The sequence below is a fragment of the Myxine glutinosa genome, chromosome 9, assembly GCF_964187855.1.
Source record: "Myxine glutinosa chromosome 9, kmMyxGlut1.1, whole genome shotgun sequence".
Taxonomy (NCBI): domain Eukaryota; kingdom Metazoa; phylum Chordata; class Myxini; order Myxiniformes; family Myxinidae; genus Myxine; species Myxine glutinosa.
The window spans coordinates 100,950,617-100,967,910 of NC_136269.1; the positions used below are offsets into that span (position 1 = coordinate 100,950,617).

The 17,294-nt window shown below is 37.2% G+C and overlaps 2 protein-coding genes and 1 long non-coding RNA gene across 3 annotated transcripts in view; 2 read left to right on the top strand and 1 right to left on the bottom strand.

The window, feature by feature from the left end:
• The window catches only part of LOC144893648 (uncharacterized), a 93,559-nt gene that overhangs the window by 33,157 nt on the left and 43,108 nt on the right, over positions 1-17,294 (top strand). The window contains exon 2 of the mRNA XM_078784584.1: positions 9,081-9,172. Coding sequence (XP_078640710.1) covers positions 9,081-9,172 — 92 coding nt within the window. The remainder of the gene's footprint in view (positions 1-9,080; positions 9,173-17,294) is intronic.
• On the bottom strand, positions 4,456-6,032 carry LOC144893568 (uncharacterized). The gene is made up of 4 exons (XR_013624471.1): positions 5,953-6,032; positions 5,701-5,861; positions 5,512-5,581; positions 4,456-5,387 (listed from the first exon to the last, which is right to left on the bottom strand). It is a non-coding gene; the product is annotated as an uncharacterized LOC144893568 (long non-coding RNA).
• Positions 10,084-11,877, top strand: LOC144893698 (uncharacterized). Its single transcript, XM_078785060.1, has 2 exons — positions 10,084-10,472; positions 10,648-11,877. The coding sequence occupies exons 1-2, from the start codon at positions 10,356-10,358 to the stop codon at positions 11,875-11,877; spliced, it is 1,347 nt and encodes a 448-aa protein (XP_078641186.1). The 5' UTR covers positions 10,084-10,355.

The following is a 17,294-nucleotide window of genomic DNA, read 5'->3' on the forward strand; positions in this document are numbered from 1 at the left end:
CTTATAAATTAATCAATTATCCAAACCCTACAGATGTGAATGACTTAATTAGATTCAGTGATTTATCACAATATATATCTTTAAATAAAACAGCACGTTTTGTTAAACAAGTAAAATTTACAACCACAACACCAGGTTATACTGACCATACACCTTTCCTCATTCAATTTAACTATCTGCTTACAATTGAATTTTACAAAGAAGGACATATAGTTAATATGCAAATTCATAAATGGGGGTATGATATGCCTGATTTAGGGTATAATTGGTTTTTTTCAATAAACTTAGAAGACCTACATGATTTTAATCAGTCTCGTAAAGAAGAATATTATCCGCTTGGTGAGGACAAGGAGTTATGTGGAAGTACAATTCGCAAACAACAAATACATGAGTTAGGAAAGAAAAAAATATATGATAGCATAGCGATGATTTGTATGACAAAGAAGGAAGGTAATGAGATAAAGATAGACAGCCGAGGAATACAAACCGATTTGGTTGTGGGAAGATGGGAAATCCTATTTTGTGGGAAGATACCTGCCATAATATTCATCTCACATATATTTCTGATACATAAATGGCAGGAAGAAGACTACAAGAGAATTATAATTTTTGTATTCAGGGATACCTACAAGAAAAGGGTGCTCGGTATTACATACCTTATGATTTGGAGCATATACATGGGAATTTTGTCATTAAAAACTGGCCTTATACTGATATTGCTAAACCCACAAATAGAGACTTGATTAAAATATTAAATAAAAATGAACTTCTCAAAGTTATGAAATATAAAACTCTTTTAGAAATCATCAACAAATCTTATTGGCATCCTATTATGAGAAAAATAATTATAGATACAAGAATATCTCAAAATCCAGATGAATATATGTATAATATTATTTGGGGCTCAAACTCTCAAGGGTAGCTAGGGATGAGGAAGGAGTTGAAGAGAGGGAAGAAAGAGAGAAAAAGGAGAAGCAGGAAAGGGAGAAAAAGGGGAAGGAGGAAAGAGAGAAAAAGGAGAAGGAGGAGAAGGATGAAAGGGAGAAAAAGGGGAAGGAGGAAAAGGAGAGGGAGGAAAGGGAGAAGGAGGAGAAGGAGGAAAGAGAGAGGGAGGAAAAATATAAAAATATGACCATTTCTGAGATTAATGAAAGATTGAAGGTATTACGGCAAATAAATCAATCTCAACGCACTGAAGAGGAAAATAAAGAATTAATGACTTCCAAAGATATTGGTTTTTAAATTTGCTGAGATGAGTTCAGGGAGAAGATATACATGAAGAAGAGAAAGGTCATATAGTTGATGATGTTGGGGTTATTGATTTTGGTTAAAGTTTTATTTATAAATAAATGGAGGAGAGAGTGAAGACATTTCTAAGGATTCTTTATGTTTTAAAAATAAAGATTGAAATGTATATGTTGAAAAGCAAAAAGGTTTTGGCACTATGTAGGACTTTTTCTCATAAATAAATATGAGTTATTGTCTCAAATGTAAAAAGAAAACTAAATCTAAACATATATCTTATGTTAAAGCTAAAAATAATAGAGTTTGTCAAAAAAGAATATGTCAAGTGTGTGGCTCTAAAAAGTGCCAATTCATCTCTCCTAAAAGTGGAGGAGACATACAAAAGTTTCTGTCAGGAAGTAAATTTACAACAACTGCAATTCCAGGGGAACTACATCTACCTGGATATTCTTTCTGTGGTCCAGGAACAAACTTGGATAAAAGATTAGATGAGGCTGACAATCCTAAACCTTGGTCTAAACCTATAAATAGGGTTGCTGAAGTGTGTATGAAGCATGATATTGCTTATGGGAATACCACTACATTGGATGAAAAACATGAAGCAGACAGAGAAATGTTGTATAATTTGTCTTTGATACGAAATCCTATGTTGAGAGAGAAAGTTGATAGGTTTATTGTGAAAAAAATGATAAGTGCTAAATTGAAACTTGGTCTTGGTTATTCCTCAAAAAACTATTAGGCTCTAATGATGTCATCAAGACTGAGGAGCTTTTGGCTGAAGAATTACACAAACCTATAATCACCAAGTTTAAAAGAAGGAAGGTTTATTCCAAAGACACTGACCACATATGGCTGATTTAATTGAATTGAATAATGACAGTGGATACAGGTATGCTTTAACCGTTATTGATTTGAGGAGTAGATTTGCCTGGGTTGTTCCTTTAAAAAATAAAAGGGGTGATACTTTAATGTGAGCCTTTAAGCTAATATTTGATAGGGATAAAAGGAAACCAAAGAAGTTATGGACTGATGAGGGAACAGAGTTCTATAAGAAAATATTTATGAAATTTCTTAAAGGGGAGGGTATCAAATTATACAGCACCTTTAATGAAGGAAAGGCAGTTTTTATTGACCGTTTTAATCGTACTTTGAAAGAGAGACTATATAAAAAATTCACACAACTCGGTTCTCAACAATGGGTATATTTAATTCAGGATATTGTAGATAATTACAATAATACCGTTCATTCATCAACAAAATCAAAACCATCAGAATCATTTACAAAATTATCCACCCCACCCAGATTAGTTAATTTCATTACTAGTCATAAAAAAAAAAAATTCATAAGCCATGCCCACACAGACCCCGCCCACACAGACCACACCCACACAGACCACGCCCACACAGACCATGCCCACACAGACCCCGCCCACACAGACCCCGCCCACACAGACCACACCCATCATCCCCCACCCCCTTGTGCGCCCCACCCTTGACCCTTCACCCCCCTCATCCCACCCCCACCTTCCCCACACACAAGGGGAGGGGTGGGATGAGGGGGGTGAAGGGTCATTGGCAAGGGTGCACCTCCCCCTTCTTTTTTCCTTTATTCTCTTTTTATAATTAAGAATTAAATAATTCTGGACAAAGCAAATATAACCATATATAAATATTGAAAACATAAAAATCTTTATATTATTAAAACATTTTTCTTGAGAGATATATTCAATTTCTCCCCAGCACAAGCCATAAATTTCTCCCCAGCACAATTCAAATACAGCACATGTCTTCAGATTTTGAATCTCTTTCTGTTAAAGGGGAACGGACATGAGTATAGACATCAAATGCTTAAGATTAATTAATTGTAGCAACAAAAAAGATTAAGTTTGGTGCAAAAATTGTTGCTCTAGCATGCGTGAATCATGAGATATCCGAGTTTTAAAATGCCAATAGCAGACAATTTCTCTCGCGCCGGCCAGCATCTGGTGATGACTATCATCATCATCGTGACGTCATCGTAGGAAGCTGATGTGACTGCGCAATAGTAAACAATGGCAGTCACCGACTCCGATAGTTGCGTAAGTCTGGATATCAGCGATATTTCTGACCAATCTGATGCGGAAAATGAAGAGAAAGTTAATAATCTTGGGGAATCGCACTCAATTCTCCCATACAGATTCGAACCATACCGTCCAGAGAGTGAAGAAGAGAAATCGTCGGACACAGACACAATGGCGATCGATTTTGATCTCGGGCGCCTCCAAAATACTGAATGGTATTCATTTTTATGTCTCTTTTTTAATTGAAAAAGTTTATTTTTCTGGTCAATGGAATACATAACTAATATTTAATTAATGTTCGGTGCCGTGAGGCAAGAAATGGATAGAAACACAGAAACGAAATATGACTTTATTGACTTAGTGCAGCACTGCAGGTGTATCAGTTGTAATTGTATCATTATAGCACTCTCTATAATGCAAGCAATCTCTGTGTGTCTGTCTGTGTGTATGTCTGTGACCGCTGTTTCTCGACAAACACTGGTCCGATCTTCGTGAAACTTGCCAGGTATATTTCTGGGGACCTGAGGATGTGCCTTTTCAAGGTTTGCTATTAATCGGACAAGTGGTTACCAAGTTATGGCCATTTATTTAGCAAACACATACGTTTTGTACGTGAACGAAGGAACAGCGAAGGACGAGAGTGAAGGAACAGCGAAGGACGAGAGCGAAGACCGAAGGAACGATGCAAGTTTTAATTTTTCTTTGCACGTACGGTCAAGCGACAGCGAAGGAACCGCGTGTGTTTGTTGTTTCTGCCTCGCGGTTTGAAAATTGAATACTTGGCCATTAAAACTAATTTGCGATTAATCGTAACTGCGATATGCGAACTTCCGGACAGTGAGGCCTTATTTTTGGTACGTACGTGTCCACGTACTTACCTCCCCGCACGTACGGGCACGCACTAGCAGCAGCCACACAACGACTGGGCATGATTCCAACTGATCGTAACGAAAACAAGGCGATGTTCTGATCATCACGAAGCCAACAAGGCTTTAAGAACGAAAAACTGGGTTACTTCGCAAACTTCATTTCCGGTTTGCGGTTTTGACAAAACTGATTTTGTTTGTTCGGCGATATCTATCTATAATTCCAGTAATCTCTGTTTGTACGTTTGTACGTTTGTACGTTTGTACGTTTGTACGTTTGTTTGTCTGTGACCGCTGTTTCTCGACAACCACGGGTCCGATATAATTTTAACTTGCCAGGTATATTGCTGGGGACCCGAGGATGTGCCTTTTCAAGGTTTCATATTAATCGGACAATTACTTACCGAGCTATGTCCAAAAAACGATTCAACCAATCAGAGAGCAGCGAACTATCGCGTGTGCCGAACGTGGCGGACACACTCTGCCTCGGATGGCACATTTGAGAGCGTATTCATTTATTTCACGTTTGCAAACTATGTTGGCGTTAAACTATGTTTTAAAACTAATAAAAACGAATTTGCGATTCATTCGCTTTCCTGCGCGTTTGTGCACGCGATGGCGATTTCTTTACCAAACTCCGGAAGCCGTTCGCTTTGGACCAAACCATTTCATGTAAATAGAGGGGGGGGATATAATTTTAGATATAGATATAGTACGGGCAATGCCCTAGTTATGACAAATTCTAATAAAACCGCGAAGATATTTGTGAAATGAACTCAATAGAAGTGTTTAACATATGTTTATGTTTCGAAATCTGCAAAGTTGTTTTGGTCGTGTCCGTTCTCCTTTAAAGACAAGAGGGGAGAGAAAATATTAATATAGGGTGAAACAAGGAGAGGATATGTTATATATGAGGATATGAAGGATATGAGCATTGTGATTATGAATTGATATGAGCATTGTGAATTGAGATATGAGCATTGCGATTACATCAACGATTTTAAATAATGAGCATTATGAGCATTATGAATCGCACACACACACATACCTCTAAAAAATCAAGCTTTGTATCAATGCCGTCGAGTTGAAAATTTAGGATATCACAGGTTGGCAAGAAATAACCACTCTTTGGTAAATCATAAGCAGCCCACTCATAGTCATGGCCATCGAGGTCGTGATCGTGGTTGTGGTCATCGATCTCAACAGGTGTTGTATTCTGTTTGAAAAAAGAAATAAAAACATGCGGAGAAATTATTAAAAGATACATCATATTGACAATGAATAAATAAATGTCAGCTCCCGTTTATTGGTGCCAGTCAGAGAGATGAATAATTAATTACCAGGGGTATACTCTGATGGTCGTTTTGGACAAGAGACAAAATCTCGTCTGTGTCTTCTTCGAGGTTAATACTACAGACAAAAAAAAAGAGAAATTACTTCGTTGAAGGAAGCCAAACAAAACATCACACACACACACACATTCTAAGGCAGCCTCATTTAACATCAACGTATTTTATTTTGTACCATACCTTCCACATGAATCTTCTAAGAACGGTGAAACATTGAATTCATTCAGAGACCTACATCTCCGAGGCAGGTTGTTCAAACCCATATTCAGTTCGTTGTGAAACTCTTGAGAAACAACTTGAAATAATGAAAGGCCAGGGCCTCATGAAAGTCATTCGCATTGCTGTAATAAAGAGGAAAAATAAATAATTTGTTATATAATTAATCACATACAAAGCTCTCATTAACAGTGTTTAACACCAAACGAAACTTACCAATATCCTGGTGAGTATTCTTCATCAGAGGAAAGACTGGAATAAGACGAGCTCATCTTCGTTCGCAATGTTTAAAACGACACGGCTTAAATAATGAACAAAATGTATTTCAGGGAAGTGAACTGCCTGTCAGCATTTGGGGAAATTCAGGGCGTGGGCATGTGAAAACAGGAAATAAAACAATGAGAACTTCTGGGAAATTATCCAAGTCAAACAACATGTCATTTCTCAAAAGTGAGCTCTTAATTAGAAAAGGTTCGAGTATGGTAGCCTTGGTATATAAATGGAAAACAAAATGAATGTGAAAAATATCAAATAAGTCTTATTGAAAAGGCAACTGGTAAAAAAAGTTCACAAAACAAATAAGAGAATTAATTTAAATACCGGTGAGTTGGATGAAATGGTGAAGAGAGTTGTAGGAGAATTCAATTATTTCCTACACATAAACAAATATTTGTAGGATCATTGTTTGAGTGGGCCAAAGATGATCTGTCAGATGATATAGAAGAAGTGTATAAGGACCTGTGCTCAGTGTCAATAGTAGAAGAGCCAGAAGGATCATAGGTTCATAAAGCTAGAAGGATCATAGGTTCATAAGTGTAGAAGGATCATAGGTTCATAAGGGTAGAAGGATCATAGGTCCATAAGGGTAAATGTTAGGAGGTTCATAAGGGGTAGCAGTAATGGGGGTGTTAAGGGGAAATGAAGAAAAGTAAGGGTGAGAGGGAGCAAATATTCATAGGATCATGGTTTGAGTGATCTAATGAACAACATTAAGGATAAGAGTAGGTTATCTTTTGCTATAGCTAGTATGTCAAAAGGCCAAAAGGTTCGTAAAGATCAGGGTGGCAGAAATAGAGGTGTTAAGGGGAAATGAGGGAAAGTGAGGGTGAGGGGAAAATTTACATGTAAGTGAATGGAGATTTGGGGGTGTCCCAGGAACAACATTTATCATCTACTTATAAGCAATGAGGATAGAGGGTTACAGTGTTGCCGGCAGAAATAGTAGATGGTCTGTTATTGTGTGTGTATGCATGTTTTACAGACTTGGCATTTAATATGGAATTTTTTTTTTTCTTGACTTGGGTTTACTTTCTTCACTCAGTATATCAATCTGGTGAGTTTCTTTTACACTTTGGTGATTTATTTGTTAAAAGAACCATGTCACTGATTGTCTGTCGCAGCAAGAAGTCAACAACAGGATTATAGCACAGGTGGCGTGGCAAAATGTACGGACAGGTGCATTTGATGATTGGCTTCACAGTCGGGTATACAAGGGTTGTTGCGTTCTGTATTAGTGGAAAACAACTGCTGCACATCTCCAAAAGTTATTGCCGCTTCCTCTGGAGATGGCCCGTCAACTCGACAATGCTGTTTGTCATGGAGTGGTGGCTTTACGAAATTACGGCATGAAACCGTGCTATTGCTCGGCAGTATGGCATCACTCAAGGTCAGGTGTCGTAGATCCTGAAACGAAATGCTCAGAGGGGTGTCCCTACTCCAATACCGAGGCCAGGTCGTCCCCGCAGAACCACAAGGAGGGATGATCGCCAGCTGCACCGGTTAGTCCGCAATGACCGTACCAAGTCAGCTAAGCAGCTTAGGGCTGAGTGGCAGCAACTGAGAAATGCGCCTGTATCCAGAAGGCTAGTCAACCAACGACTGGTTCAAGCAGGCTATCGTGCCAGGCGTCCCCTGAGAAAGCCACGCCTGACCAGACAACACCGCCAGCGCCGATTACAGTGGGCCAGAGAGCACCATATCAATGGCAGCCAGGACACTGGATTCACATGATCTTCAGTGACGAGTCTAGATTTCTGGTCTATCGTCAAGATGGCCGCGTCCGAGTGCGCAGACAGGTGCATGAAGCCTACAACAAAGATTGTATAGTGCCAAGAGTCCAAGCTGGAGGTGGTGGGGTGACCGTTTGGGCTGCCTTTCATGCAGGGGGCAAAACTGACCTGGTTGTTCTGAATGGAAACCTGAACCAGTTAAAGTACAGGGCCATTCTGGAAGAAACATTGCTTCCATTTGCTCGTGCAGCCTTTCGAGGAAACTGTCTTCCAAGATGACAATGCACGGCCTCATCGTGCTCGCATGATCCAACACTTTCTTGCTGAGCGTGGTGTAGAGCATATGGAGTGGCCTGCCATGTCCCCGGATATGAATCCGATAGAGAACTTGTGGGCAGAATTAACGCATCAAATCGACCACTTGGACCAGCAGCCGACCTCTGTGCGTGAATTGCAGCAGGCTATTGTCACTGCATGGCAAGCGATTCCTGTCCAAACCTTGGCAAATCTCGTGAAGAGCATGCCTCAATGTGTACGTGCTCTCCTGAATGCTTGTGGGGGTTACACGAAGTACTGAACTGTAATTTTACTGTCCGTAATCCCAGTCGTAATTTAACTTTTGTTTTTGTTAAAAGAAATTTGGGCTAATGTGCAAAATAAAGAGATACTTCTGGAAAACGTACAGAAGTTTAACACAGTACTGTCCATGAATTGAGTTCGATATCAGTTTACATCACTTTCAAGGATCAATTTATTTGTTTCGAAATGTCAAATGTGGCTTTTGTTTCTTTTAAAGGTCACATTAACAAAATCTAGAATAACTTCAACATAATTCCAATGAACTTTTGGTTCTAAGACATCTTGAAAAGTAAGTTCACCCCCACAAAAAAAAAATTCCATATTAAATGCCAAGTCTGTATGTTATGCTGATGGGCCTTGAGATATTCTGATTGTTTGAGGTGTGAATTCTTTTTAAAGTAAATGTGAATGTGTTGTCTGTGTCAATTCAACCCCAATCAGACAGTTTTCCCTCTGCAACACCACGACCACATGCTACACAAGTTAGAGTACTGTTTGGTATTGAGAGGGTACTTGATATAAATGAGATGGGCTGTATAGCCTTTTGTTGTGCTTCATTCGCTGTGTGAAACTTCATGGTGGTAAAACGTTCTACATTTATGTTCTGCCTTGAACGTATAAGGTTGTATCTGGAAAGGATTATTTAGGGAATTGAGATCCTATAATTGTTTTTGTTGTTGATTGTCATCCTTTTTTACCCTTTTATGGGAATAAATGAACTTGTAAATATTCCACCAATTTTTTTTCTTTTTCTAGGATTCCAGCAAAGATGCTTTTGAGTGGTTGACAAGAAAAGGAGTGTTTGTTCCTCTTGTCCTCTTTGAGGCCTTTTTTCATCTGGATTCTTGGTAAGAGGTGTGACGTTTTAAAATCTGAATCATTGGTTGTGATTAAAAGGTGATGTTCTTTATCCAGAACTTATTCTTTGTGGTGTGTTTGGTAAAGCCCATTCAATAATTTGGCCATGCGAGTTCGGTTTCCGTCATGTGAAAAAAATGAAGGAAAATCATTTTCTTAAATAGTGTGAATACATGTGAGTAGTGTAATAATGTTGCTTCTGGGACACCTCCGTTTAACATGGGAAATCCCTATCTAATGTCATTTACCCCCTTGTCTTTTTCAAAAATCATAAACACCTCTATTTCTCCCACCCTCATCTTTATGAACCTTTTGTCTGTAGTACCTATCCTTAATGTTGTTCATTAGACCACTCAAACACTACAAATATTTGTTTTCTCTTATAGACCTATCATCCTTCTTCTACATATCATCTGGCAGATTAATCTTTGACCCACTCAAACATTGACCCATTCACTTCCATATTAATTCTTTCCCTCCCTCATTGCCCCTAAACACCTATATTTCTCTCACCCTGTTCTTTACGAACCTTCTAACCTTTTGACATGTTATCCTTATTCATTAGACCACTTAAACACCTGTGATCCTTCTGACCTCATGGACCTTTTAACCTTTTACTCTTAATATCATCTGGTGAATATAACCCACTCAAACAACGACCCTACAAATATTTGTTTATGCGTGGGAAATAATTTAATTCTCCTACAACTCTCTTCACCATCTAATATATTAACAAAAAATATGTTTGAGTTTGGTTCTTTATTAAGATATTTTAACTGAGCTAAGATAAAATGGTAAACCTCCCTCAATGTTCTTGTTTGAGCGCCTCCAGTGCCACATACCATTTTTTGGTAAGCTCCGCCCACTTTTTGGTAAACCACGCCCATTTTTTACTAAGCCCCGCCCACTTTTGTTAAGCCACGCCCACTTTTTACTAAGCCCCGCCCACTTTTGCTAAGCTCCTCCCACTTTTGCTAAGTCCCACCCACTTTATAAACTCTTCAGCATTGTATCATTTCCAGGTAATACATTACATCATTTTCAGGGAATTTCCATCACATCATTTCCAGTTAAGACACGCCCAGGGAATTTCCACAGGAAGACACACCCAGTCCTTATAAAAGGCACCGACCACACAGGCTTTTTCAAACACGCTTTCTGCTTCACTTGAGAATGGACTACTATGCCGAAATGGAATGGGATAACTTTGCTATTCCATGGAGTCCTACTACCTGTGTAGAACTCAACCTTCAGATTGATGAACTGGACTCGAACCTCTTATCAATGGAGGTAAGTTTGTTTATTTATTTATTTATTTATTTAATTTTTTTTTTTTTTTTTTTTTTTTTTTTTAAGATGAGACTCGTGTAAGAGTTAACAAAGTTTATTTTAATATTCATAGAGCTTGATTTATACAAATAAAAAATATTGTATTAAATTAATACATTGTTATTTTCTTTCACAGGAAATTGTATCTGAGATACGAAATGAAAATTCTGCTTTTAACACAACTTGGGATGAAGTTATTTTTTTGTTTGAAGACATTTTGAACAACCAAGACCCCCAGAACGAGTTCTACCTTGATGACCCAGCCAAAGAGTTATACCTTGGAGATCCACAAAATCCTGAAAAAGAGTTTTACCATGATGATACTTGTTGTGAGTTATCAAAACAAAACCCACTGAACAAGTTCTACCTTGATGAGCCAGAATACAAGTCATACATTGGAGACCCACAAATTTCTGAAAATTGGGAAAGGAGAGTTCTCCCTGATGGTCCGCAGTTATACTATGTGAGACACATCATAGAAACCCTAAAAAATTGGGCAAGGAGAGTTCTCCCTGATGGTCCGCAGTTATACTATGTGAGACACATCATAGAAACCCTAAAAAATTGGGCAAGGAGAGTTCTCCCTGATGGTCCGCAGTTATACTATGTGAGACACATCATAGAAACCCTAAAAAATTGGGCAAGGAGAGTTCTCCCTGATGGTCCGCAGTTATACTATGTGAGACACATCATAGAAACCCTAAAAAATTGGGCAAGGAGAGTTCTCCCTGATGGTCCGCAGTTATACTATGTGAGACACATCATAGAAACCCTAAAAAATTGTGAAATGGGAATTCTCCCTGATGGTCCGCAGTTATACTATGTGAGACACATCATAGAAACCCTAAAAAATTGGGAAAGGGAAGTTTTCCCTGATGGTCCGCAGTTATACTATGTGAGACTTATCACGGAAACCCCCAATATTTCTGAAAATTGTGGTTTTACCTTGGGGACTTGGAAAGATGGTTATATTTTTGGAGACTCGGAATGGGGGTTTTGTTTTGATGACTCGGAATGTGATACCTATCTTGGAGGCTCAACAGGAATGTGGTTATACCTTGGGAACTTGGAAAGTTGGTTTTATTTTGGAGACTCTACCTGTGGGGTTCCTCTTGGAGACTCTTTGGATTCTAAAGCAATGAACAATGTTCTTTATTTAATGACGCTTGATTTAAGCAATATCAAGAAAGTTCGAGGAAGAAAATGCTGGAAAATTCTTTCTTCCCATTTCTACTTCTTCAAACTTAAAAGCCTTGAAAGACAGAATTGGAGGAAGAGGAAAAAAAAAAAAAGAAATACGTATTTAAAAAAGAAGAAAAGAAAGATTATGTTAGGGTTTGGGTGGGATTTTGAATGTGAGGGTTAGGGATGGGGTTGGGTTAGGGTTGGGATTTTGAATGTGAGGGTTAGGGTTGGGGTTGGGTTAGGGATGGGGTTGGGTTAGGGATGGGGTTGGGTTAGGGATGGGTTGGGTTAGGGTTGGGATTTTGAATGTGAGGGTTAGGGTTGGGGTTGGGTTAGGGATGGGATTGGGTTAGGGTTGGGATTTTGAATGTGAGGGTTAGGGATGGGTTGGGTTAGGGATGGGGTTGGGTTAGGGATGGGGTTGGGTTAGGGTTGGGGTTGGGTTAGGGATGGGGTTGGGTTAGGGATGGGGTTGGGTTAGGGATGGGGTTGGGTTAGGGATGGGGTTGGGTTAGGGATGGGGTTGGGTTAGGGATGGGTTGGGTTAGGGATGGGTTTGGGTTAGGGATGGGGTTGGGTTAGGGCTTGGGTTGGGTTAGGGTTTGTATATTATTATGACTCACTCGCACATACACACACACACAAAAGTTAAGCCCCAACTAAAAAGTTGTGGGATTCTGTGTTTGGGGTTCACAGATTTAAAAACGTATCCCCATTATACACACACAAAAGTTAAGCCCCAACTAAAAAGTTGTGGGATTCTGTGTTTGGGGTTCACAGATTTAAAAACGTATCCCCATTATACACACACAAAAGTTAAGCCCCAACTAAAAAGTTGTGGGATTCTGTGTTTGGGGTTCACAGATTTAAAAACGTATCCCCATTATACACACACAAAAGTTAAGCCCCAACTAAAAAGTTGTGGGATTCTGTGTTTGGGGTTCACAGATTTAAAAACGTATCCCCATTATACACACACAAAAGTTAAGCCCCAACTAAAAAGTTGTGGGATTCTGTGTTTGGGGTTCACAGATTTAAAAACGTATCCCCATTATACACACACAAAAGTTAAGCCCCAACTAAAAAGTTGTGGGATTCTGTGTTTGGGGTTCACAGATTTAAAAACGTATCCCCATTACATTTTATTTATTTATTTATTATTTTCAAGGGTATTAACTGCTTACTTGTGTTTTTTGTAATTCTTGTGAGTAAAATGAACCCAAGATTTCTTCTCCATTTAAATCATATAATTTGTAGGTCCAAGGGACTGTATCCATTACATCAATGATTTTAAATAATTCACGAGTCCATTTTTGTGTATAACCTTTCTCAAAATGACTTTTCCATTTGTATATTCTTACAATATCACCAACTTTAAACTTGGGCTTTCTCAAATTAATCTCCTTTTCATATTCTAATTTTGTAAATGTTTCTGATGGTTTTGATTGTGTTGATGAATGAACTGTATTATTGTAATTATCTACAATATCCTGAATTAAATACACCCATTTTTGAGAACCGAGTTGTGTGAATTTTTTATATAATTTCTCTTTTAAAGTACGATTAAAACGCTCAATAACAACTGCCTTTCCTTCATTAAAGGTGCTGTATAATTTAATACCCTTCCCCTTAAGAAATTTCATGAATATTTTGTTATAGAACTCTGTTCCCTCATCAGTCCATAACTTCTTTGGTTTCCTTTTATCCCGATCAAATATTATCTTAAAGGCTAACATTAAAGTATCACCCCTTTTATTTTTTAAAGGGACAACCCAGGCAAATCTACTCCTCAAATCAATAACGGTTAAAGCATACCTGTATCCCCTGTCATTATTCAATTCAATTAAATCAGCGGACCATATGTGGTCAGTGTATTTAGAATAAACCTTCCTTCTTTTAAACTTTGTGATTATAGGTTTGTGTAATTCTTCAGCCAAAAGCTCCTCAGTCTTGATGGCATCATTAGAGCCTAATAGTTTTTTGAGGAATAACCAAGACCAAGTTTCAATTTAGCATTTATCAAATTTCTCACAATAAACCTATCAACTTTCTCTCTCAACGTTGGATTTTGTATCAAAGACAAATTATACAACATTTCGCTGTCGGCTTTATGTTTTTCAGTCAACGTAGTGGTTTTCCCATAAGCAATATCATGCTTCATACACACTTCGTCAACCCTATTTGTAGGTTTAGACCAAGGTTTAGGATTGTCAGCCTCATCTAATCTTTTATCCAAGTTTGTTCCTGGACCACAGAAAGAATACCCTGGAAGGTGTAATTCCCCTGGAATTCCAGTTGTTGTAAATTTACTTCCTGACAGAAACTTTTGTATGTCTCCTCCTCTTTTAGGAGAGATGAATTGGCACTTTTTAGAGCCACATACTTGACATATTCCTTTTTGATAAACTCTATTATTTTTAGCTTTAACATAAGAGATATTTTTAGATTTAGTTTTCTTTTTACATTTGAGACAATAACTCATATTTATTTATCAGAAAAATTCCGACAGAGTATCAAAACCTTTTTGGTTTTCAACATATACATTTCAATCTTTATTTTTAAAACATAAAGAATCCTAAGGAATGCCTTCACTCTCTCCTCCATTTATTTACAAATAAAAACTAACTAAAGTCAATGACACCAACATCATCAATCACATAATCTTTTCCTTCTTCTTCTTCTTCTTCTTCACCACTTTCTCGTTTAAATCTCCTCCCTGAAATTGAAGACATTGACGTTCTTATTTTTGAAACCATTATCTTCATAAGAGTTGTTAATTCTTTAATTTCCTCTTCGGTGCGTTGAGATTGATTTATTTGCTTTAATACACTCAATCTTTTATGAATCTCAATGATTTCCATCTTTTTATATTTTTCCTCCCTCTCTCTTTGCTCCCTCTCCTCCTCCTCCATTTTCTCCCTCTCCTCCTTCTCCTTTTTCTCCCTTTTCTCCCTTTCCTCCTTCTCCCTTTTCTCCCTTTCCTCCTTCTCATTTTTCTCCCTCTCCTCCTTCTCCTCCTTTTTCTCCCTCTCCTCCTTCTCCTCCCTCTCCCTTTCCTCCTTCTCCTTTTTCTCTCTTTCCTCCTTCTCTTCTTCAACTCCTTCCTCATCCCTTGCTACCCTTGAGTTTGAACCCCAAAGAATATTATACATATACTCATCTGGATTTTGAGATATTCTTGTATCTATAATTATTTTTCTCATAATAGGATACCAATAAGATTTGTTGACGATTTCTAAAAGAGTTTTATATTTCATAACTTTGAGAAGTTCATTTTTATTTAATATTTTAAACAAGTCTCTATTTGTGGGTTTAACAATATCAGTATAAGGCCAGTTTTTTATGACAAAATTCCCATGTATATGCTCCAAATCATAAGGTATGTAATACCGAGCACCCTTTTCTTGTAGGTATCCTTGAATACAAAAATTATAATTCTCTTGTAGTCTTCTTCCTGCCATTTATGTATCAGAAATATATGTGAGATTAATATTATGACAGGTAATACCACCCCATCTTCCCACTACCAAATCGGTTTGTATTCCTCGGCTTTCTATCCTTATCTCATTACCTTCCTTCTTTGTCATGCGAACCATCGCTATACTATCATATATTTTTATTTTCTTAAAATCACGTATTTGTTGTTTACTAATTGTACTTCCACATAAATCCTTATCTTCACCAAGTGGATAATATTCTTCTTTACGAGACTGATTTAAATCATGTAGGTCTTCTATGTTTATTGAAAAAGACCAATTATACCCTAAATCAGGCATATCATACCCCCATTTATTAATTCGCATATTAACTAAATGTCCTTCTTTATAAAATTTAATTGTAAGCAGGTAGTTAAATTCAATGAGGAAAGGTGTATGGTCAGTATAACCAGGTGTTGTGGTTGTAAATTTTACTTGTTTCACAAAACGTGCTGTTTTCTTTAAAGATATATATTGTGATAAATCACTGAATCTAATCAAGTCATTCGCATCTGTAGGGTTTGGATAATTGATTAATTTATAAGTATTCTTCATATTAATATTTTTACTTACACTATATTTTTGTCGTTCAGCCTGTGCCTTTGTATAATAATTTGATAAATCAATATCCTGAGAGGATTTTCCAAAGATAGAACCATCTTTTCCAACATAGGTCATTTATATTAGATAAAAAATGATATCATAAAAATTTTCATTATTGTTGAGTTGAAATAATACATATAAACATAATTGGCCACAACATTTAGAATTAATTTCTTGAACTTGGAATGTTTGATAAACACCATTCTGTAAGAATTGTATTACTTCAACAGGTGGTGGCATACCATAACTATCAAAATAATATTTATCCTGACTATTATGAATACAAACCCAATGAGAACCATTCTGTGTGTCTAAATTCATAATAATATTCTTTGTATTCTTATTTATATGTGTTAATTCATCTCTCATACAAATAACCACATTATCAATTTTTAGTGTTTTACAATACTTAGCTAGTTCTATATTTGACGTTGTATTCTTTCCAAATTGTTTAAACCATTTATCCATTTATTTATGAGAAAGATACAATCCATTACCCCGTTTAGTTAGTTTAACACCCGCTTGAGCGATAGAGGAAAGCATATCTCCAACCAACAATCTAGCTTTATCAGGTAGACTTTCAAGTTTTTGAGCAAAATCTACAATTACACCACTTCCACTAATTTGTTTCTCCAACTCCTTGTTATGTCTTTCCAATTCTTTTTGAGCTTTTAGTTGTGCCTTCCTTTCGTTAGCAGTTTTTACCGCTGCTGAAATACCACCAGTCAATGCTCCCGCCACACTTAAACCAGCAAATAAAGGAATTAGAAACGGGAGAAATCCTCCTCTTGACTCGTCTATTGAATATTTCTTTAACATAGGTTTCGTCATTTTAATTTTAAGTGATCCAACATCATTTAGTGTTTTTACTTGTGTGTGTGTGAGTAAAACATCAATTCTTACAGCTCCTTTTCTTTGAATTGTATTAACATTAATAATACAAGGCTTTTGATTTTGAATACAAGATGTTAATTTATTAAGATTGATTTGATTAACATATACCCCAACCATTTATTTATGAGAAAAAACCTATGTGATATTAATCATAACACCATTATCTGTATTAATCTGTAATTCTGTTTCCTCCAAAAGCAAACAATATGCATTAACCTCTTCACTCTCCCCTCTTTCAATGTATAGAGAAGTATCCACTCGATTAGACTTTATAGTTTCCTTTTGAGAACTCAGGTCAATTGCGTAGATTGTATAAAGTTTTTGAAACGCAACCATATCCAAAATAGGATCATTATTACCATTACTTTCACACACCTTTTGGTAGGACTTGTAGGCTTCCGCATAATCATTTTTTTCCCAATCAATTTCCAATCTATCTCGCGGATAAAATGTGCCATCAAGAGAAACCCGAAGTTGTTTCACCTTTGCATTATCACTCAGGGCATTATTCTTATTAGTACCGTCCTCTCCATCTGGTTTTTTAAAAATGAGCCAGAGGTATCGTGGCTTTCCTTGAAGAACACCTAAATTCCAAGTGTAGGTAGTGTGTTCCAGTTTAACGTGT

Coding starts and splice junctions, on each gene's coding strand:
- LOC144893698 (XM_078785060.1), top strand. CDS start 10,356: ATGGACTACTATGCCGAAATGGAATGGGATAACTTTGCTATTCCATGG. Junction 10,473..10,647: donor CGAACCTCTTATCAATGGAG/GTAAGTTTGTTT, acceptor TTTCTTTCACAG/GAAATTGTATCTGAGATACG.